Source organism: Mercenaria mercenaria, unplaced genomic scaffold (assembly GCF_021730395.1).
Source record: "Mercenaria mercenaria strain notata unplaced genomic scaffold, MADL_Memer_1 contig_4464, whole genome shotgun sequence".
Taxonomy (NCBI): Eukaryota; Metazoa; Mollusca; class Bivalvia; order Venerida; family Veneridae; genus Mercenaria; species Mercenaria mercenaria.
This window is the reverse complement of record NW_026462694.1, coordinates 26,990-50,721: the sequence shown is the minus strand read 5'-3', so window position 1 is coordinate 50,721 and position 23,732 is coordinate 26,990. Positions and strand designations below refer to the sequence as shown.

Below are 23,732 nucleotides of genomic sequence, written 5' to 3'. Positions count from 1 at the left end.
TAGGTAATAAAGGTAATATTGCTTTATGAATATCTAAATTACCTGCTGTGATAGTACTTTTAACAAACTTTGATTTCATTTTTCCACAAGACGAACAGGTAGCCATTATCATTCTTTTCCCGTTTTTTGCTGTAACATAATGATGATTTATATTATCAGTAAATTTTCTTTCTTTCAAACAATATATTTTATTCTGTAATCTCATTATATTATATGTGTTTAAAACTTTTTAGTCTGTTTGAAACCTGTGGGTTTTAAATTGTCCGGCATTAGTTGGTTCGGACCGGGGACTGGACGTTAAATTAGGTGAAACTGTTTCAAAACAAACAATTATTATACTACTTGTGTCGCTGCGACAGAACGAAATGACACAAATCAGCCACCATAAATAGCAGTGGCATTCAAAAAATATTTTTTGAGGTATAACATCAGTATGATAGATTTTCTGTCATACACCATGTGCCCCATCGTGTATCATTAAAGGGAAGAGATAAGATGTCGAGTGCACGAGATAAGATGTCGTGCGCTCCAGATAAGATGTTGTTCACATGAGATATAATGTCGTACTCGTGAGAAAAGATCCCGTGCGCACGAGAAAAGAGCGAACGCACGAGGAAGGATGTGTTGCGCTCCAGATAGAATTTAGTGTGCACGACATACGATGTGGTGCGCTCCTGATAAGATGTTGTGCGCATGAGATAAGATGCCGTGCACTCAAGATAAGATGCCGTTTGCACGAGATCATGTTATCGTAAAAATGCATGACTTTAAACTACCACCAGGTGCATTCATTAATATGTTTCTGCTGAATAGTTTTACAAATATTGCTCACGTATTGATAAATTGCATTTTAATACATTTAGAGAATTTGTACCATATAGCTTAAATATATAATTTTCAATGAAAATACTTGTTAGAGAACTTTTGCAAACACATGGTTATCAATAATAAAGGTAGCATTAATTATCGCGTTGTTTGAATTATATCTTTTCATCGCCGACGCAACCCATTGATTTATATATTTATTTCATAACGAGTTGAAAGTACAGCATTTTGGAAGCTAGTATCTTGTAGTTATACAATAATCTTTATGATCTGGATGATAAACATAACTTTTAAAAAGGTTTTCTTAACGTTATAACTAGGTACTGATGTTTTAACATGTAAATAAAGGATGAGCAAAATATTTCATCCTAGAAAACAATCCGTGATCCTTACAACTATCATGTCCATAGCATTTTTTTTTCAAAAACTTCTATCATGTAAAAGTATTAATAATAAATTAAACAAGGGGACTGCTTTCCCGAGTGGTAAAGGTCAATGAGTTCGAATCACTTGCCCCTCACCGATGTGGGCTCAAGCCTCACTCGGGGCGCTGAGTTCTTCATGTGAGGAAGCCATCCTACTTGCTTAGAGAAGGTCGGTGGTTCTATCCAGGTGCCCGCCCGTGATGAAATAATGCACGGAAGGGCACATTGGGTCTTTTACCACCATTCAAACAAGAATGTCGCCAGTATTCCCTATAATGCTGTCGGTGCGACGTAAAACCCAACAGAATATAAAATCAACAACATTAAAATCAAACATAGTAGATTCAACGTCTTCTTATTTACAAATGATTAAAAGTTTCAAGCTTATCCGCCAGTGATAGATTAGTGGTGCCTTACATATCATTATCTTACTTCCCTGATTGTGCTGAAAGACAGTTTGACCAACTGTTCATGAACTCGAGAATTCAAGCAAATGAGGAGAGGGGTGATCTTAAGGCTTACATGATTAAGCATTTCATAACAGCAGTTGAGACACATGACACATGCATTGACAAATAAAGCGTGTAAGGACTTCAAAACTTATATAATTATTTTCAAACTTTAAGCGTTGATATTCTTCAGCTTAACAGTACGCGAGGTCGTACAATATTAAATGAACAAACTCCGGATATGTATTTGTCTACGAAATTCAGACACTGGTGTTATAAGTATGAAATTGTAACAAAATAGCGGATTTTCGTCCAACGACCACGCTGCCTAAGGAGATTTCAGTCCTCATTTAACCATTTAACCCTCTTAAATAAAGTGTTTTTCTTGGCAGGGTCTTAAAATAAAACTTTAAGGCGGAATGGCTACATAAACACTGTAATTTTATGCGTTTGATATTATATTAGTTTTAAATTTTTAGTACGACGTAAGTTTTTTAAGGGACAACAGAAATATGAGAAACTGACAATTGTCGTACAATAAAAATATATATTTAATTAAGTAGTGGTACACTTTAATATAAGTATATTTTAGTTTAAATGTCAAATAATCATATAAAGACTACATAATCAAACACGAACATACTGTCTTACCGAAGCTGAAAGCACATGCCGGATCCTCGTATGAGGCCGTACATCCTTTCACACATACACCACTGTCCTGTTTACACACATTGTCAAAACAATAACAACTGCATGTTTCATTACATGTATGACCAAAAAGACCGTTTTTACAACCATATAGGCATGTGTCGTCGGATGAAGCACAATAAGTTCTGTCACTGTTTTGTGAAGCATTGCAATTTTCAGAACATATCTCACTGCAGAGGGCTCCGTAATGATTTTTCATGCAGTCCCTACAATGTCCAGAATTCTTGCCACAAGTACCGTTTTTGCAAAATGAAGAGCAATTTTTGTCACAGTATATTCCATATTTCCCTTCAACACATTCATCGCCTTTACCACCTACAAAATTCGACGAACAGTCGCAAGTACCTGATTCAATGTGGCATGTCTGATCTTTGCAACAGACTGAGCAATTATTTTGACATTTTGGGCCATATTTTCCATTGCAAGCAGTTGTCGTATGATAGGCATTGTGTGCATTCATCTCGACTTTTTAATGTGCAATTATTGAGAAGCTGTCTAACATTATTATCAAATTCATACCCGTTATAAAATCTGGGGTCAAAAACTAGGTCTGTAGGCCAGATCATAGGAAAAGCTTGTGAACACTCTAAAGGCCACCATTGTGACCCCGGCTTTATGAAATTTCGTCAGAATGTTTGTCTTGATGATCTCTATGCCAGACTTAAAACTGGGTTGCTAGGATCAAACAGTAGGTCAGTAGGCCAGATCAAAGGAAAGTCTTGTTTACATTCTAGAGACAACAATTTTAGCTTCAAACACTTGAGAATTGGTCGAAATGTTTGCCTGGATGACCTCTGGGATAAGCTCAAATCTGGGTTATTTAGGATCAAATACTAAGTCAAATTAAAGAAAAAGCTTATGAACACTCTAGAAGCCACAGTTGTAACTTTATCTTTATGAAACTTAGTCAGAATAATTGCCTTAATGATCTCTAGACCAAGTTTTAAAATGGATTATGTGGGATCACAAACAATGTCACTAGGCCAGATCAAAGGAAAATCTCGTTAACACTCTAGAGTCCACAGTTTAAGTTTGGAACTCATTGAATTGGTCAGAATGTTATTCTTGATGACTTCTAAGTCACTTTGAATCTGGGTTATGTGGGGTCAAAAACTAGGTCATCTGGTTAAATCAAAAGAAAATCACTTCAGGGACCACGTTTATGACCCTATCTTATTGAAACTTGTATAAAATGATTATCTCGATGATGTCAAACCGTTTAGGTCCATTTGTTTCATATAACTTTTATAACTACTGCTTTGAAACTTTTCACACTTGTTTATCCTCATTAGGATTCTACGTAGTCCAAGAACGTAACATCTGATATGTACGTTATCAGAATTGTGGCCTTTCTTGTATTAAGAAAATTTGTTTTGTTGAATAAACTTTTAATTTAGGTCAATTTTTCCTAAATAAAATAACAGCTACAGTTTTAACTTCACTGTTTTTTTATACTTAGTATAGGTCAATAACTTTAACTCTTTTATGACATATGGCCAAGCACTTGCAGAGGAGCGATGGAACAGGCAGTGATCTTGTCTAATCTTATCAGTTGAACGATTGTAGACTACAGTTGATTAAGACCTAAACAATACCAAGGGCAAAAGTCTTCTTTCAATATTTGCCTTTCAAATTTCTAAATAACCCAGATTCAATTTTCACTGTTTGCCTTGTTCTCGGTGCTTCTGAGGGATCTACTTTCCCGATTTTATTTCATATATAATGTAAATAATTTGGTATTGGTACAATAGTACACTGCGTTAAGTTAGCAAATCTATAGTTTCTAGAAAAATACATTAATCAAGTATTTCTAATAACTCGTAATTACTATCCTATCTCTACTTAATACAAAAATGAATACCACTCGAATACATTAAACACACTGGATAACCGGATATCCTGACACCTATTGGACAAACAAAAACACGCTGGAAAAATAACCGCAATGTAAATGGGTAGGTAGAGACTATCATTTATTTCTATCTATATGAATCCAATCATGAAAATTCAACTTGACAGTATTGTTAAGTACTGTACAATGTCATGATTAACAGTTACATCTTTTGGCCTGAAAACAATTGTTATATTTTTTTCTTATAAATTCCGTAACAATTTCTCCAGTCTAAAAAAAGTATAACAAGATTCCAAAGTATTATGCAAAGGTCCTTGTTTATGAGCAATCTGTGAACATGTATGAATGAAACAAATACGACTGACGAAAATGGCCGGTGATACTGTACTCGGCTGTTAACGTTTATGGACTATCCGATTACCCAGTGTATTAAAGGACATCACAAAACATTTATGTGTTCCAAATCGTTTGCTTAAGTTAAAAAGGCAAACAATACAAATAACAGAATTCTTTTTGAATACAAGTCGACGAAATTGGTACATAACTCTTCAAATGTACATATCATAACTGCAGAATCTTTAAAATATTTTATGTAGTATTGTTGAATTCATTTTTCTTCATTTTTTAAAAAGTAATTTATCCCTAAAATATAGGGAATATTTATGAAATACGTATAAAACAGTAAAACGACAAAATGTATTGAATGTTCATTGTGTTTTGTAGAGAACAGTCTGTTGGAAACTTGCAATTCATGATTTTTTGATTTGCAGATTCATATACTCTGTGTTTCCACCTGAAACAAATGAAAATATTAAGTTATTATTGAGAGTATGAAACATTATTTCAATACGATATAATGTAGACTATACAATGTATATGACAAATTGCCACATATAGGGTCCTTATGAAGAACGTAACATTTCGCGGTGAAAATTTTCTACCTTCAGCGTTTCGCACTTCACGTTGATTTAATTACTTTTCCTTGATGAAAAAGCACGAATTACGACCAACTATAATCAGAGTTGTTTTAATTATTCAATATGCCGAATACAAGAAGCAGATGCGTCAACTGGTAACTTTTATCGTTTATTAATCAATTTGTTAGTGCATATACAGACGTGTTCTGACAGAAACCATAAAATGTGCGGGTTCTCAAGTATGTGACTCAGCTGGCTCATTGTATTAATAGTGCAGCAAAATAAAAAAAAACTGTAAGCAACATATTTAAACATAAATAGATATAAGTCAACGCTTTACCAGTTGTTTTCGAAACTGTCTCCCCTAAGCGTCTGCTTCTCTTAGGTCTTTTTTCATTATGCCATATAAATATAGAACAAATTTAATATTTACTACCCATGCGATATTGGTTTCTTCTAGCATTTCGTTTACACAAGAATTTTTAAAGCATGCACATTTCCTTTCTACTCTTCAGGTATTCAGTCCTGCTTTCTCAACATTTAATATAGCAGTAACCCTACATATATCAACGAATCCTTATGTCTGAATCATCGTAAAATTATCTTTAAATGCATGTGCTACGTTCAAAACAGTGTCAGTTAATTTGCAAATACACAAATGCAATCAATACATGCAATTTTTGGAACTTAAGAATTACTTTGAAATTTGTCATATAATCGATTGTTTAACTGTTAATATATGCTTATCGCACAAATAGCATTGTGAATATATTAATCGAACAACATTTGTAAATGCCTCAACCACAAGACAAATTGCACGACAAAATCTGAGCAACTGCGGAGACAAGTGACAAAATACTAAATTACTATAGTACGGCGACACCCGTGCAGTCTGTACACTTCCTTCACCTCACTGCCTCTCTCACAGAGTTTACTATCTATACTAGTATGATAAAAGCGTAAACATTCAAGAACCTTCTTAAACATAAGTATATGCGAAACAAATGACCACTGGGCGGAACCAGTTTTAACCATATAGGGTAATTGACCAATCCCCAATGTTACAAACTAAGTATCTAAGCTGTTGGAGAAGAAGATTTTTAAACCGTTTTCTGTTAGTTGAAATAGCAAACAAAATACAGCATAAAATGGACTTTTTTGAACAACTGTTATATAAGAAAACCAGCGGAAAATTCCTGTGAAGCAATTTAGGAGTAGACATCAGTCGATTGGTAAAGTTAACCACGAGCACCACGTGTAAAGTATATTATCAAAGGTGTGTTTGGGTATTTTGATAATGTGTAGAAATGTTTTAATCAGCTTTATCTTATTATATATACATCTTGACTGATGTCTTTAAGAAGTTAACAGTCACATGGAAAAGTATTTTGTAAGGATACGAGCGATACTTACTTTTTGGTGAACTAGTAGAAGCTGTGTCATACGTGTGTTCAGGGGCTAAAAATATATTTATATTGAGCTTTATCATAATACCATATTTCTATAACACTGAATGTAATAAATGCAGACTGAATAAACAAGATTGATTCCATAATGTGATTCAAAGGCGCCATTAAAAAGATATTTTGATACAATCAGTATAACTGTTGTGATCCTAAGTAGTATTATAGACCTTCTGAATTGAAATGAATTTAGTGCAGCTTTTATTGTACGTTTAAAAGTGCCCATCACTTAGATTGAAAAACGTGTGATAATGAGCTTTGTAAATAAGTATGACACACTTACCACCATGGGTTCTATCGAGAATCTCATAAGCGGAATTTTCCACTTCAGAAACTGAAATAGAAACAGGATTTATCTAACTGAGCTAGATATACAGTCATCATTCCGAGCAAGCAAATAAGGAATATTTATTCAGCAATGCAATATAACAAAATATTGAAATTCGGATAAAAGTAGAAAAGGCAAAAAATCTGTAAATATAAGATAGTAATGGCGTTTAAAATCACCTTTATGTGGAAAATATATTATTTAATTGTGTCCAATACTTGTAGCCATGAATTAAACTTGGTAAATTTTTATATTCATTCTTTCACAGGCTTCCTTCTCCTTAGAACCTCACGATCAGACATGATTTCGCATTTATACTTTATCTGCATATGTTATATGACCATGTTGCTGACAAATTTTTGTATTGTATACATATATTCCTAATTAGAAGAATACATACGTTTATTAATCCATTCAAGTGCATGTAAACTGTCATATGTGCAGTTTTGGAGACAAAACACCATCTTAACAAACTGTGGATTTCGGAAAAGTTATTGCGTTGGCTTTAATTTGCAGTAAATCGGTAAGGTTCCCATGTGTCGACCATTATTCTTTAAAAAATCAACAAATAATATAATAATGATGTCATATTATATATCAGATAGTCTGAATTTACCTTCGTTTTGTGGAGTTTGATTCACTACCAACGAATGATCTAATGGAATTTGAAATAAAGAATTATCGGTTTGCCTGAAAAGGAATAAATATCTGTTCGTAATTTAGACAGTAATATTGAGATACATGAATACAAAAATAATCGTTGGATAATGAATAGACTACACAGTGCCGATAGTAATTGTCCTTCCAAACAAGTTTCTAAAATACAAACAAGTCATAAGAAACTTGTACTCCAATACCAATCCGGATGAGGAAGTCGTCTTTTACAGAAATCAATACTGGTATCTAATATAGAACCCTAAATAGGAGTCAAGCGTTTGACAAAATACATCCTAAATAGAAGTCAAGCGTTTGACAAAATACATCATAAATAGAAGTCAAGCGTTTGACAAAGTACATCCTAAATAGAAGTCAAGCGTTTGACAAAATACATCAAATAGTGTAGCGTAGCCGCCGTATAAATCAAAGTCAAGAACTAGTCTATAATTTCTATAATTTTATTGCATGTTTTTTCTATTTATTTCTTCAAGATTTACGACAAAGATTAACCAAGTTCAATATAACAATTTTAACATACAACATCTTTCGTGCCACGGACCGCTCTGGTGACTGCTCCGAAGAGCCATGTCACCGGCTCAACGTCCGATCGAAAACTCCTTCTCGTAAAGCTAAGTCACTGGCCTTATATACTATCTGGCCATCTCCTCATTACGAGCTAATGTTAACATGATTAATACATATATACAAAACATGTCAATCATCCTGTCTAAAGTTACTATTATTAGAAATTATTTTATATAACTGACCTTCTGTGACCATAAAAGACACCTGTGCTTACGTGAATTACTAGTGAATCAGCATTCCGAACATTTTTCTCAGTATTTTAATTAATTTGTTTATTGTTTCTTTCTATCGCCTGTCAGAATATATGATGTCGTGTCTTTTATAGTCCTTTAATTAGTAAATTGACAGCTGACAACTGTGGGTCACTCATCTGCAAGCTTTCTGCGCATTTAAAATAAAAACAACAAAATTATAAGAATAATCTTAAATTTTGTTACAATATACATAATTAACAGTGACTTCTATATATATCATCTCGAACTAGACATTTCGTGTTGGTAAACCGGATGTAATGTAATTGACTATGATAGCAAATGTTGAAAAGTCAGTCAGTAAAGTATCTATGTAGAAGAAAAACAACTTGGGAGTAATATATATTTTAAGATGTTTCAGCAAAATATAAAATAAAATATTGGTTCACGTTCCAATGGCCCATTCTGATATTCTACCTTTTATTACAAGCAATTTGTGAACGCTTACCTGTCTGCAGATCGCATCTTCCTTACTATTATCCATAAAATTAAGGCAAACAATGCAGTAGTAGTCGCAGCTAACAGTGTTGCTAAAACAATATTTGTAGTTGTTGCTGTTGAATTATCATCAGATGTAACTTCCGGTTTCTCTGAAGTGGATGAAGTACGTACAGACTGAAGATCGTCTGCTAAATAGGTTCCATGGATCAAATGAATTGAACTGAGTGTTTTTGATTATTTACATACAATAGATAAGACAATTAAACAATTGCATCAGTTAAAACTGCTGTCTTAAAAGAAGTTATGCAAATTCTTCGTAAAAATAATTCTGAATAAATACAGTAGGCATAGAAAATACAGATGAATATAATTGCCACTTTACTAATCATACCTGCCCTGTATTACAAAACATGATCTATTGTGACATTTTATACAAAAAAAACCTGTATTATCCTCACCATTAGATAATTAGTGATATTTTAATTTTATAAGTTTTTTTTTACAATAAAGAAGCTGTTTCAATGGTACATCAAAAACATATGAATTTATCCTAATTGTTTTTGTTGTGCTTATCTGCTATTATATACTGTATGACTGTTAACGCATGCCTAAAATATCAAAACAAAACTTCAGTAATTGATAGAAACAAACCATTCATAAATTGCACATTTATAAAACCATTGTTTGAATATGAGAAGGACTTGAAATCAATCCCTACAATATATTTGATGTTTGTATATCTTTAAAAATTATAAAGTCTCTAAATACAGGAATACTTCTAAACATGTTATAACGAAGCACTGGCGTTAAATATCACGTCGACATGACGTAACATAATAGCTTTTTGTGTGTGAAGTCGGCTTAACAAACGACATACGACGTATGCCATTAAAAACAATTTGGATGTCGTTCAGTACGCGACATACGACATTCGAAACAAGTTAAATGTCACGCATAAAACAATACTGGACATACGACATTCGATCTTTGAAACACACAATTTAAATGTCGTTTAGTGCGCGACATGTGACATTAAAAAATGAATGTCGTGCACAAAACGACATTGGACATACGACATCGAGCTAGGACACACAAAATTTGAATGTCATTCAGTACGCGACATACGACATACGACATTAAAAAAATAATTGAATGTCGTGCACAAACGACATTACACATAAGACATTCGAACACTGACACACAAAATTTGAATGTCGTTCAGTACGCAACATATGACATACGACATTTGACAAAAATTGAATGTCGTGCAAAAAACGAGATTGGACATATGACATTCGAACTTTGACAAACAAAAATTGAATGTCGTTAAGTGCGCGACATACAACATACGACATTCGAGAAAAAGATTAATGTCGTGCACAAAACGACATTAGATATACGACATTCGAACTCTGACACACAAAATATGAATGTCGTTCAGTACGCCAAATACGACATTCGAACAAAATTGAATGTCGTTAAGTGCGCGACATACAACATATGACATTAGAAAAAAAATGAATGTCGTGCAAAAAACGACATAGGATAAACGACATTAGAACATTGACAAACAAAATGAATGTCGTTCAGTGCGCAACATACAACATACGACATTCGAGAAAAAATTAATGCAGTGCACAAAACGACATTGGACAAAAGACATTCGAAATTTTGACACACAAAATTTGAATGTCGTTCACTACGCGACATACGACATTCGAAAAAATGTTGAATTGTCGTGCAAAAACGACATTGGACATACGACATTCGAAATTTAGCACACGAAATGTGAATGTCTTTCAGTGCACGACATACGACATTCGAACTTTGACAAACCAAAATTGATTGTCGTTCAGTGCGTGACATATGACATTCGAAAATAAACGAATGTCGTGCAAAAAACGCTTAGTGCGACATTGAATGTCGTGTGTCGCCCTTTGAGGCACAGGACACACGCATCGCAAGACACGACGCACGACATTGCAACGCGATGGACGACTATGTACAACAACACACGACATTTTAGCATTTGAATGTCAAATTTTAGCAAAGAATATTGCAGTAAAAATTGAGTGTCGAGGGTTGTGTCGTATGTAACGTTGAATTTCGTGTGTCGTGTCGTGTGTCTTGGCGTGTATCGCGTTGCGTTGTCGTGTGTCACGTTCTTAGTCAACGCGACACACAACAACGAGCAACGACACCTGACGGTCTATCGCGCAAATATCGTGGATTTGTCGCATATCGAGGTAATATAGGTCAAATGTTGTTAATATTTTTTTTTTCAAAAATCGGTCATTTTCAACAAAATGTTACGACAAAATTATTTAAGATATTTTAACAAATGTTACATGTATTTTTAGAACTATTCAAGAACTATTTTATAAAGGTAACGCGCAAGGCTCAAACTCGACTATAAGGTTCGTACGGGCTCGAACATTGGTGCCATGATGTCAAAAGCAAAAAATGCATGAAAATACACCTTACTTAAAAAAAAAACAAAAAAAACTTTTTACATCAAATAAGGCTCTAAAGTAACAGGCTTTGGAATATATAAACTATTTATATGGAAATGATAGATTTTGGTAAGTTTTGTCTGTCTGTACGATCTGTGGACTTGCGGGGACCGTAGGACGCTAATCTTGGTCGCATTATGTCGAAAAATTCATCAATTGCATTTTATTATCAAAATCGTTTTAAAGAGTAAGTTATCAAACTAATTTTTTTTAAATAAGTAGTTGGTATTATTGTCTAAACGAATATGAATAACAATTTTCTTCCCCGACGGGCACACCGTCGGGAACATTTGCTAAACTTTGCCATTTTTTTTGGCTTAAACTTTTAGCGTTAAAATAAGGAAAAAAGTGCTTATAAAATATTTATTTTGGGTAAACAACTGCAAATAAAAACCTGTTTTAATAGAAAATGACAACATCTGAAAGTTTGTGACAAAAAAGACTACATCTGTTCAGTAATTTAAGTAATTTAGGATAAAAACAGGATCACTGTACTTTTCCGTTCGGAAAATGTCCGTGTTTTCCATTAACTTCAATAATTGTAGAATGTTTCAAACAGAAAATATTTTTATGAAATGGCTTAATGAATTAAATACAAGCATTGTCTAAACAGATATGTAATTTGTATATTTTTACCGCCGACGGGTTAGTCGGGAGACTGTCTCAAATTATACCATTGTTCGTGAAAATATGTATACTTCTTCATTATATTAAATAGAGGAGTGGGCCTTGTCAGAGGAGTCATGTCTTCGTAACCTGATGTCCGATTTAATAAATTATTCCTTGTTGCAAAGGGCAAGCCAGTACCTAGAGAAAACTGGCCAAGTCAGGTTCGAACCCGATCAGCTAGGGGAAAAGGTCATAGGAAAATGTCTGGTAATATTCTCAAAATATGAATTTTCAGAGCTGTCAAGGCTGTCCTGAAAACTCAAGCACTAACTTCACTGAGTCTAACGATACCATTGGAGCAATTCTCACGGTTCCTCGGGTCGGGCCAGCTAAGTCTTGGCCAGAACCCTATTGCACGACATTCAACTTTTCTTCGGATGTCGTATGTCGTATGTCGTACACTTGAACGACAATCAATTTTTGTTTGTCAAAGTTTGAATGTTTTTTTGCACGACATTCATTTTTTTCGACTGTTTCATGTCGCGCACTTAACGACATTCACATTTTGTGTCACAAAGTTAAAATGTCGTATGTCCAATGTCGTTTTATGCACGACATTAACTTGTTTCGAATGTCGTATGTCGCGCACTGAACGACATTCAAATTCTGTGTCTCAAAGTTCGAATATCGTATGTCCAATGTGGTTTTGTGCACGAAATTCAATGTTTTTCGAATGTCGTATGTCATATGTCGCGCAATGAACGATATTCATGTTTTCTTTGTCAGAGTTTGAATGTCGTTTGTCGAATGTCGTTTTCTTGCACGACGTTCAATTTTTTCTTCGAATGTCGTATGTCGCTCACTGAACGACTTTCAAATTTTGTCTGTCAAGGTTCGAATGTAGTATGTCCAATGTCGGTTTGTGCACGACATTCATTTTTTTTCGAATTTCGTATGTCATATGTTGTGCACTGAACGACATTCAAATTTTGATTGTCAAATTTCGAATGTCGTATGTCTAATGTCGTTTTTTGCACGACATTCAATTTTGCCAAAGTTCGAATGCCGTTTGTCCAATGCCGTTTTATTGCTCGACATTCAATTTTCTCGAATGTCGTATGTCATATGTCGCGCACTGAACGACATTCAAATTTTGATTGTCAAAGTTCGAATGTCGTATGTCTAATGTCGTTTTTTGCACGACATTCAATTTTTATTTCGAATATCGTATGTCCAATGTCGTTTTTTGCACGACATTCAATTATTCAAATTTTATTTCGAATGTCGTATGTTGTATGTCGCACACTAAACGACAATTAATTTTTGTTTGTCAAAGTTCAAAAGTCGTATGTCTAATGTCGTTTTATGCACGACATTCAATTTTTTCTAATGTCGTATGTCGTATGCCGCGTACTGAACGCCATTCAAATTTTGTGTGTCAAAGTTCGAATGTCATATGTCCAATGTCGCTTTTTCTACGACATTCAATATTTTCGCGCAACAAACGACATTCTATTTTTTTTGTGTCAAAGTTGGAATTTCGTATGTTCAATGTCGTTTTATGCACGCCATTTAATTTTTTTTCGAATGTCGTTTGTCGTATGTCGCGCAATGAACGACATTCAATTTTTTGTGTGTGGAAATTCGAATGTCTAATGTTCAATGTCTTTTTATGCACACGACATTCAACTTTTTTTCGAAGGTCACATGTCGCGCACTGACGACATTCAAATTTTGTTTGTCAAAGCTCGAATGTCGTATGTTCAATGTCGTTTTGTGCACGACATTCAATTTTTTCGAATATCATATGTCGTATGTCGCATACTGAACGACATTCAAATTTTCTATGTCAAAGTTCGAATATCGTATGTCCAATGTTGTTTTGCGAACGATATTCATTTGTTCGCGAATTTCGTATGCTGTATGTCGCGCACTGAACGATATTCAAATTCTGTGTCTCAAAGTTCGAATATCGTATGTCCAATGTGTTTTTGTGCACGAAATTCAATGTTTTTCGAATGTCATATGTCGCGCACTGGACGACATTTAATTTTTGTTTGTCAAAGTTCGAATGTCGTATATCCAATCTCGTTTTTTGCACGACATTTAATTTCTTTTTTCGAATATTATATGTAGTATGTCGCGCACTGAACGACATTCAAATTTTGTGTGTCAAAGTTCGAATGTCGTATGCCCAATGTTGTTGGTTTTTTTGCACGACATTCAATTTGTTTACGAATGTCGTATGTCATATGTCGCGTACTGAATAACATTCAAGTTTGTGTGTCAGTGTTAGAATGTCGTATGTGTATTGTCGTTTTGTGCACGACATTCAACTTTTTTCGAATGTCGTATGTCGCATACTGAACGTCATTCAAATTTTGTGTGTCAAAGTTCGAATGTCGAAAGTCGTATGTCCAATGTCGTTTTGTGCACGACATTCATTTGTTTTTCGGATGCAGTTCGATGTATATGCGTGCGTTAATGCGTGTGTCTGTACAATTTTGTTCGGAAAATGCATGAAACAATCTTTTATTTTTAATTTGAAATAAATGTTACCCTTAATGCGACGGACAAACAAAATCCCTAGGTAGAATGATAAGAACTCACTTTAAGCTCTTCTTGTCTAGGCTTAACTTTGACATGCGTTGAGAAATTATTTTTACTTGGCAGGAATGAACATACTATTACTACAGGACGCTACGTTTATTTTTAATTGGTTGAAGTGTTTGAGCTGTCTTGTGTGTCAATAAATACCGGGTTCGACATTGTTGCTCTTTGGGCATAAATTCTGTTGCCTTGAAAATAAGATTTTACGTCTTCCTCGTCTGTTTAACATAAATCCTGCTTGGTTCATAAATGTTATATTATAAGAAAACTGAGAGAAGAAAGCCCTTGCTATGCTGGAATAAAATAAAGACGAATATATGGTCTGATTAATTTCATAATCAATAAATATTGCTTGACAATAATTTTAATTAACAGAATCACGGTGCACAATCACGTGACTTGTGACATTTCAATTTGGGTATCACACAAAGCAGAATTCGTAAACAACACGGTGTTTTTGAAGGTAAAGATTCTAAAGATATATAATTGTAAAGTGACACCTAGCTGGTGCAAGTCCTTATATCAATGCGCACCTCCGATGATATAACATATGTCCGTGTCTGTTTTAGTTTTGCTGGTAACCCGGACAGACCGCAATGCTTCCACAGCAAGCGTATTTTCAAATGGCTTGAACACCAAATCTAAGCGACTGTTCCTTGATAAACGACCATCTAGTTGTTACCCGCTGCGTTCTCTTTGATATCTAAGATGATTTTGGTAGGATTTTTGATCAAAAATGTCGTATTTCTGGATAGATCGCCGAACTCGAAAAATGTCTGTTCTAAGTGTCATTTTACAAAAATATATCTTTAGAAACACCGTTTTGTTTATGAATTCTGCTTTGCGTGATACCCCAGCTGAAACGTCACAAGTCACGTGATTTTGCACCGTGAGAATATGCAGTTATGAATTACGATGTTACGTTTAGTCAACATATATCGAATGATATTTTCCACTTTATAAAAACATAATACTATTAAGACATTAATTTTAAGAAGTAACAGGTTAAAATCGCAAGCATCCCTTCTAGATCCATTTTAGAAACTCGAAACTAATATGCGCACATATAAACCCGAATTATATATATATAATTCGGGCTCGTATATAAAGCAGCATCGAAACTAATCTTATTTGGGTAAGATGACTTACTGTGGCATGTGCGCGTTCGTTTGTACTACTAGGCGCTTTGCCGTAATTGGTCTGGTATATTATGGTGGTGATTTAGTTCGTATAAATTCTCTCTATTATATAATAATTCATAATGCAAAAATGTAGCCTAGCGGATCTCAAGTATGGTTAAGTCAACTGTTCTGAATATAATTATATCCCTTAATGCAAACTATATCTCTATATTTAATGTGTCCTCGAGATCCAGTTAACTTTCAGAGACGGAAAATATAGCTTCTCTGGTCCCAATCAATTAAAAAGACTGAAATGTCACTACTGATTTGTGAGTCATGAGTTTACATATGCAATTGTTGAACCAGAACGAATGTGTAGTACAATTCGGGCTCGTATATAAAGCAGCATCGAAACTAATCTTATTTGGCTTAGTGGACTTGCAGTGGCATGTGCGCGTTCGTTTGTACTGCTAGGCGCTTTGCCGTAATTGGTCTGGTATATTGTGGTGGTGACTTAGTTCGTATAAATTCTCTCTACTACATAATAGTTTATAATGCGAAAATGTATCCTAGCGGATCTCAAGTACAGTTAAGTCAACTGTTCTGAATATAATTATATCCCTTAATGCAAACAATCTCTATATAATTAATGTATCCTCAAGGTCCAGTTAACTTTCAGAGACGGAAAACAGAGCTTCTCTGGTCCCAATCAATTAAAAAGACTGAAATGTCACTACTGATTTGTGAGACATGAAAACAGAGATTTGAGTTTATATATGCAAATAATGAACCAGTGAACCAGTACGAATGTGTAGTACAATTCGGGCTCGTATATAAAGCACCATCGAAACTAATCATATTTAGGTTAGTGGACTTGCTGTTCCTTTGTACTGCTAGGCACTTTGCCGTAATTGGTCTGGTATATTGTGGTGGTGATTTAGTTCGCATAAATTCTCTCTACTATATATATAGTCATATCCCTGAATAGAATGCATGTTTTATTGTCTTTAATACTATTTTATTTATACAAAGACTTGTAATTCTGTAATAACATTTTATATGAGGTACTCCAATAATTATTTATATGAAACTGCAACAACATTATTCAACAAACTGACTTACCTAAATCAAGAACACACACTGGGTTGTTTTTCGAGCCACCACACCCTTTTTCACATATGCCACTATCCTGTTTACAAATATTGTCAATACAAAGGTCGCTGCATATTTCATTACACGTAATGCCATAAAAACCATCTTTACAACCAAAGATGCATCTTCCGTCAGTTGACGCACAGTCACGTGTGTCTCCACTGCGTGAAATATTGCAATTTTCCGAACACGTTCTGTTGCAGATGGGTCCAAATTGATTTATAATGCAATCGGGACAAACTCCTGTAGAGATGTCACAGGAATCAAGACAGTTAACAGGACACGATTTGTCGCACAAATTACCGAAATAATCAGATCTGCATCCTTGGCATTCAGTTTTAGAAGCGCACTTTACACAGTTTCCGCTTGGCACACAACACATATCACCTGAATAGGTATTTGTGCATCCGTAATCACAGACACCGGTTTTGATACGGCATGTGGTATTGTAGCAGTGAGTGGAACACCTATCATTGCAATCCTGCCCGTAGAAGCCAGGTTCACAGTTTTCACAATAGTCCCCATCAAAATTGCCGGTACAGCTGAGGCACTTTCCAGTCTCTTTCTCACATAGAACATTTTCACATTTTAATGAACAATCTTGGTCGCATGCTACTCCATACTTTCCTTGTATACAAGTGTCACACCATGGACCTTTAAAGTTGCCTTCACAACCCCTAGAACAGAATCCAGTTGTTCGGTTACACATTTTAGTTTTGCAGTTTGTAGGACAATTGTTGTCACATAATATACCGTGCGTCCCAGCTGTACAGGTATTACACGTTGCGCCAATTACTGTGTTTGTGATGCAACCTTCACTACAATATCCCGAAGTTTTGTTACATTTACCGTTTTTGCAGTGTTCAGGACATGTCTCATTACAATAGGTTCCATATCTTCCATTAACACAATCCGTACATTTGTCACCATAAAAGTTTAAAGAGCAAGAACAATATCCAGATTCAATATGGCATGTCTGATCTTTGCAGCCGACTGAGCAATTATTCTGACATTTATTGCTATATTTTCCTTTAACGCATTGCAAGCAGTTGCCGTATGACAGACATTCTGTGCAGCTTTCTCGGCATTTAAATGTGCAATTATTGAGTAGCTGTCTAACATTATGGTCAAATTCATACCCGTTATAAAATCCATGTTTACACTCGTTACATATTTCTCTGGATAAACAGGTCATACAGTTAGATGGACATTCTTTACTGCATTCATTGCCCGTGTCATAGAAACCGTTTTTACATGTTGTACATGTATTACCACTGCACATGCAATTCGTGGGACAAACAGAGTACGGACATGTGGCTGATCCTTCTTTGTTATAATAACCGTCCTTACAAACTGTGCACATTTTGTCTGAAGTACAAGCTCTGCAGTTAGTTGGACATTCTGATGTACAATCTTTATTTGGTCCAAGATGAAAACCCTCCAAACATTTATCACATGTATTTACGCTATCGTTACACGATACGCAATCGTATGTACATACCTCGTAACATCTAGTTCCCCTATGACGATCGATACATCCGTTTGAGCAAACATTTGTCCAAGTAAATTTTCCAAAATTAACAGAATGACATATTTTATCCGTACAGCAGTTACAGTTGCCGTTACAGCTCATATCATGCTCTTGCCCTGAAAAAAGATACATTGCTCAGATATCATTCATTTATTGAATGACTTTACTTGTTACACTTTGATCATATATTTATAGTGTGTTCTTTCTTGATTATGATGAAATGTATACATCGTTTCCATGAGAATTAACGATGGCATACTAAATCTACACTACATGAAAGTAGTCGAAACATATGTTTCAATTTGGCTGTGGATAAACTTAAGAAATTATTTCAGAAGGCTTTATATGACTATGACTTAAAAGTCTTTATAATAGCTTTATAATTTTAAATAAAGGTAAGAATAAATCAAAATTTCAATATTCTACAGAAGCATAAAAATATTAAAGCACTGTATAATACGTATTTACCTTCCACGAAAAGTATAAAACAAAACCATATCCACGATAGTATCCAGAGTATCCACACCTATTGTCAAATAAATACAATAATTAATTATATTAGCTGTCTATTGAAATTCTATGACAATCGCCGGGCTACTATTAAACTCTGATCATGTCAAGAAACAGATAGAAATAACCAACTCGACTACACGGACAACATTTTTTTTTACAATATAAGTAGCTTATATCATATTTATCAGAGAGAAAACACAAGTCACTGTTAACTTGTTTTTTTTTTCTGAGTATGTAACTGTTTTCTTGAATGTAGATACTTGTTTGCAATGAGCCCTTACTCTATTATCCGCATGCATTTTGTTTGTTTAAAAAATATACGTTTTGTTTGTTTCTCAAATCCCTTAAAGGTCAAGGAATGTCTGATAATAAGTTAATTATATCAAGCCTACCATAAAGCTGATATAATTTTTAAAACGGACAACATTGAAAAAGATATGGCAATTTGATTATTTTTTAAATGGCTGTTCATGCATGCAGCAATTTTACAGTGTTTATAATGTCATTAACACACTGCTGAATTCTTTATTTAGCAATTCACCTTTCATATTAGGCAGTTGGCGAAAGCCCCGAGAAAAAAAATCCGTAGGCATTTTTTAGTACAATATGGTATCATACATCAAAATGTTCGTTGGGGTATATGGAATTCAGCCAGGGCGGATACCAGGCTTAAATATCCCTATTCAAGTTTTCGTGAGGCCCCAAAAGAGGTGTACGTGATAAGAAATAATAATGAAAGTAAAATGTTGTTTAAATTACAGGTTAAGGTAATTCTGATTTAAATATATAATAGAGTGGAAAGATTCAATTATATAATATAATCTGAGGTATAAATGTAATTTTCAAGTGAAATTAAAGACGAAGAGGCCCTAAATTGGAGGACTCCGTCAGACGGCATTTACATGATGATATGACGTATCCAATATGTTAAAATTTGCGGTACATTGGTATTAACATGTAATTAAGAAAAGAATGTTTATCTTCTATAGTATCCAGCGCATATAAAAAGCTAAGACATATTACATTTTCTTTGAAATTTCATATATAATTCAAGAGGCCCCAAAAGGAGTTACACTAAAAATGAACAATTTTAACCGGACATGCTGCATATCATTTTTGCTATCAACGTAACATTCAGTTAAGTGTGTGGATATACTCATGCAGTCTTAAAACATTAACTGTACTAAAATTATTGTGTAAAGTAATTTTATTGTTTTTTATTATTGCAGCATCACTTTCTATTGAGGTCTGAGAACACTAAAACCGAGACTTTCGCAAAACACTGATATACAGAATAAGTAACTCTGAGAATTTCAAGAAATTGTAGAGCCAATATATTACATATACATGTTACTTCGCTGCATTTCATTTCCTTATTTTCATTTAATTGTTACTACAATAAGAGTGCGTAAAATATAGGTTTGTTATTTAACTTTTGAGACACATATAGTCAAATTGCCCAAATATGGAATACTAAACTGATATAAACACTCAAAAAAGTAAACACGCAATATCACTTTCTGGCAAATATTTCTTCTTTTTTTTTCAAAACATTGTGTGTAAATATTTGATGTACATTGATATATACATATAAATTGCCAAACTTTTCAAAATTCCAGTGCATTTGAAGAATAGTGAGAGCTATTCTGTTCACTCTGGTGTTGGTGTCGGCTTAGACTAGCTCCTAGACTATAATATATCTTTTTTACATGTTTATGATTAAATATAGTGAACTGAGCCAGTCTATATCCTATAATTTTAACATCATTCATCTGTGAAAATCTATAAAATAGACTGGCTTTTGTCTCTATGAAATTGAATTCGACAAAAAGGGGAATAATGTAGAAATATATTTATTATCAGTCTAGTGGCTAGTCTAGTGTCGCCTTTGTTGACATCCTCACCTTGGATAAGTTTTTCATGTAAGTTCATATCGTAGCAACCAATATATGTGTTGGATTAAAACTTTACATAAGGCTTTTGTTTCATCTAACCTTTTAAAATAAAAATAATCTTGACTGAGTTTAATACACAATATGATTCGTTTTCAACCTAGAATATTTGGTAAAAGTGTAGCATGTACCTAAATAACAAGGTGTATTTCAGAATATACATGCATTTGATTAAAATTTCACATAGTGCTTCCGGTCATCAAACCTCTGGAAGTAACCAATATATATTTTTGTAAATCTTGCCCAGTCATAGTCCTTGTTAAACTTAGAAGTTGTTGAATAGTCGAGCGCACAGGCTTTTGGGCAGCTATTGTTATTAAAATCGTTTTCGGACTTTATTCATGACCAGAACAGGCATTTTTCAAAAATATTTTGTTGAAGCAGTGGTATGCCATAAGACCAATTGACATTCAGTTGTTATGAAATGGCGGAGTCACCAGATGTAATAATACTACTACACTATAGAAAATATAATCATTTAACAGTATCAAGACTTTTACGGATATTTGGTATGTCATTCCTTACTGATGATCGAATTTCTGTACATCAAAATGTAATTAATATGAGTTTCTAAGGTGGTAGTGAAATGAATTACAACACAGGCGCCATATGCTCATGTAACACAGGTCATGCTTAGACTGTCCTAAAGAATGGATGTTGCATTTTTACTTTTTGAGAGTATTTTCAAAGCACAAGGCTAGACAAAAAAATTGCAAGGACAAATATTCATTAAGAAAAACTACGTTCGAAGAAAGAATCTCCCCCTCAAACAAAAACCCCATATCAGTGATTGTATGGATGTGTACATGATTAATTTTACCCTTAATATACATGAACAAAGTAAAATATATAGACAACGAGAAAGATACGGACACATAAAGGAACATAGTGGAGCACAGATTTTGAACTGTCAGTTGCAAAAACACAACTTGGAAATTAAACCAGTAAAAAATGAAGTAAACCCTTCTCCTAATCCTTCCGAGTTGCATAACAGTGTAAATAAAAGACGTGATGGCAAAGTATGTACAATACGAAATGTTTCTTAAATTTAGATACAAAGTAAACCTAACAACTATTAAGACATGTACTCAGTTCTTTTAACCTGAGCAAAATAGGCTTCTAGAGCATAATAAGCCTAAAACTGAAAAAAATTACCGTTAACAATTTTTTAATGTTGAGTTGAAACTACATGGAGGACCCTCAGGTTGGAATCTAGCCCTGACATTCACTAAGGTGCCCGGAAAATCATTTCATGCAGTCATTTGTACATAAAAATGCTTACTCTCAGGAATCCTTTGAAGTATAACTATCGTTAATAACGAACAACAAAATATACATACTTAATCTATTATCAGAATTGTAAACAAACAGATTTCACAGGTCCTGGACATTCTTGCTCCTATAGCATGAATAGAGGCGAGTATATGAGGACAAAAAAGAGCCGATATCTCCAATCTGCAAGGCACAAAATTACACAAGATACTAATGATTACATAATTTTTGAAAATATTAGAATTTTCTAGCCCCTTTTTGGCTACTTCATAAACCCCACCTACCAGCTGTGCAGTGTCAATGTGACATTTACAGAAGTGGACACACACCATTACTGGTGTCGTGTGGTACATGAAATGCTGACCTCCAGATTGAGCAGTGGAAACCTCAATACTTGACAACTGCTCCTCTGATACCAAATTTGTTAAGAATGTTTTTGACTTGTCTCTCTGGCTAGCTGAATCAAGTAATCCGATTGTTGTTTGGGGTATATTCCAATGTTACAAGAGATCAGATGAATAAAGAAACATGTATAGGTGACATTGCCAATAAATATAATTGTGGGCTTGCTACTAGTATATATCAAGAGGGCACACATTTAAGAATAATCTGGTCTTTGAGCTATATTTATACTATGGCATTTTAATTAAAGTTCCACTTACATCCTATTAAAATAACTACCTAAGAACAAATATTAAATTGTTGTGAAGAAAATATTCTGGTAAATTTTATGGTTTACACGGATGAAAGTAGAGGGCAATTTACCAAACTTTTTCAACAAACTTTAAAATTTGCTTATCAATTTTTCTACAATAACGTGTGTCAAACAAGCAGTACGCGTGTTGCCCGATGGGAAGATCCATATCATCCCTGATTTTCTCAACAAACCTGTTTTTTACACATTTTCTTTAGACAACAATAGGGATTAGCGAACAATTTATCACACTTGTACGTTGATTATTTATTAAATGGCTGTAACAAACTTTAAACATTTCATCAGCTATTAAGTGTATTAAGAATAATCGCCAGTAAATTGAATAAAGGATTTAAAGACTCTATTATTTCAGTCTGTGTGACTAAAGTAACCGATTGTTAATACGACACACCTGTTACATACCATGTGTTTAACGAGTCTTTGGCATGCATAAATTCGGTACGGTACTGAAAAATTGACATTGATATAATCACGACTTCCGGAATTGAAATTTCGCTTATATAAGATAAGAACCTTCGCGAATTTAAATTTCTGACCCTTCCGTCGCGAATTCATAAATCCGCGAAATAATTTAGGGTGCCGGAATTCGCGAAATAAAGATCACGCTAATATAAAGTGATTTACAGTAATACATAAAATCTCTCTCTCTAGATGCACATTTTAAATAGATAATTCTATCTTTCATAAATTGATTTATCCATAGTTCAGAAATAGTCCTTTAAAATAAAATAAGTTTAATAATAATAATAATAATAACTTAGAATCTTAAATACCAAAACTGAGAGACACCCATCATCTTACAGCTCTGTTCGAAGCTAAGGCGCTCTGCAGCAAAAGCGCTGC

General features: G+C 34.1%; 1 protein-coding gene across 1 annotated transcript in view; it reads right to left on the bottom strand.

The window, feature by feature from the left end:
• Positions 1 to 2,226: 2,226 nt before the first annotated feature.
• LOC123527675 (cell death abnormality protein 1-like) overlaps positions 2,227 to 23,732 on the bottom strand; it is a 48,463-nt gene continuing 26,957 nt past the window's right edge. The window contains exons 2-8 of the mRNA XM_045307289.2: positions 18,906 to 18,963; positions 16,877 to 18,553; positions 8,909 to 9,050; positions 7,584 to 7,657; positions 6,923 to 6,973; positions 6,590 to 6,634; positions 2,227 to 5,052 (exon numbers count right to left, since the gene is read on the bottom strand). Of these exons, the coding sequence (XP_045163224.2) occupies positions 5,009 to 5,052; positions 6,590 to 6,634; positions 6,923 to 6,973; positions 7,584 to 7,657; positions 8,909 to 9,050; positions 16,877 to 18,553; positions 18,906 to 18,963 (2,091 nt within the window). The 3' untranslated portion in view covers positions 2,227 to 5,008. The remainder of the gene's footprint in view (positions 5,053 to 6,589; positions 6,635 to 6,922; positions 6,974 to 7,583; positions 7,658 to 8,908; positions 9,051 to 16,876; positions 18,554 to 18,905; positions 18,964 to 23,732) is intronic.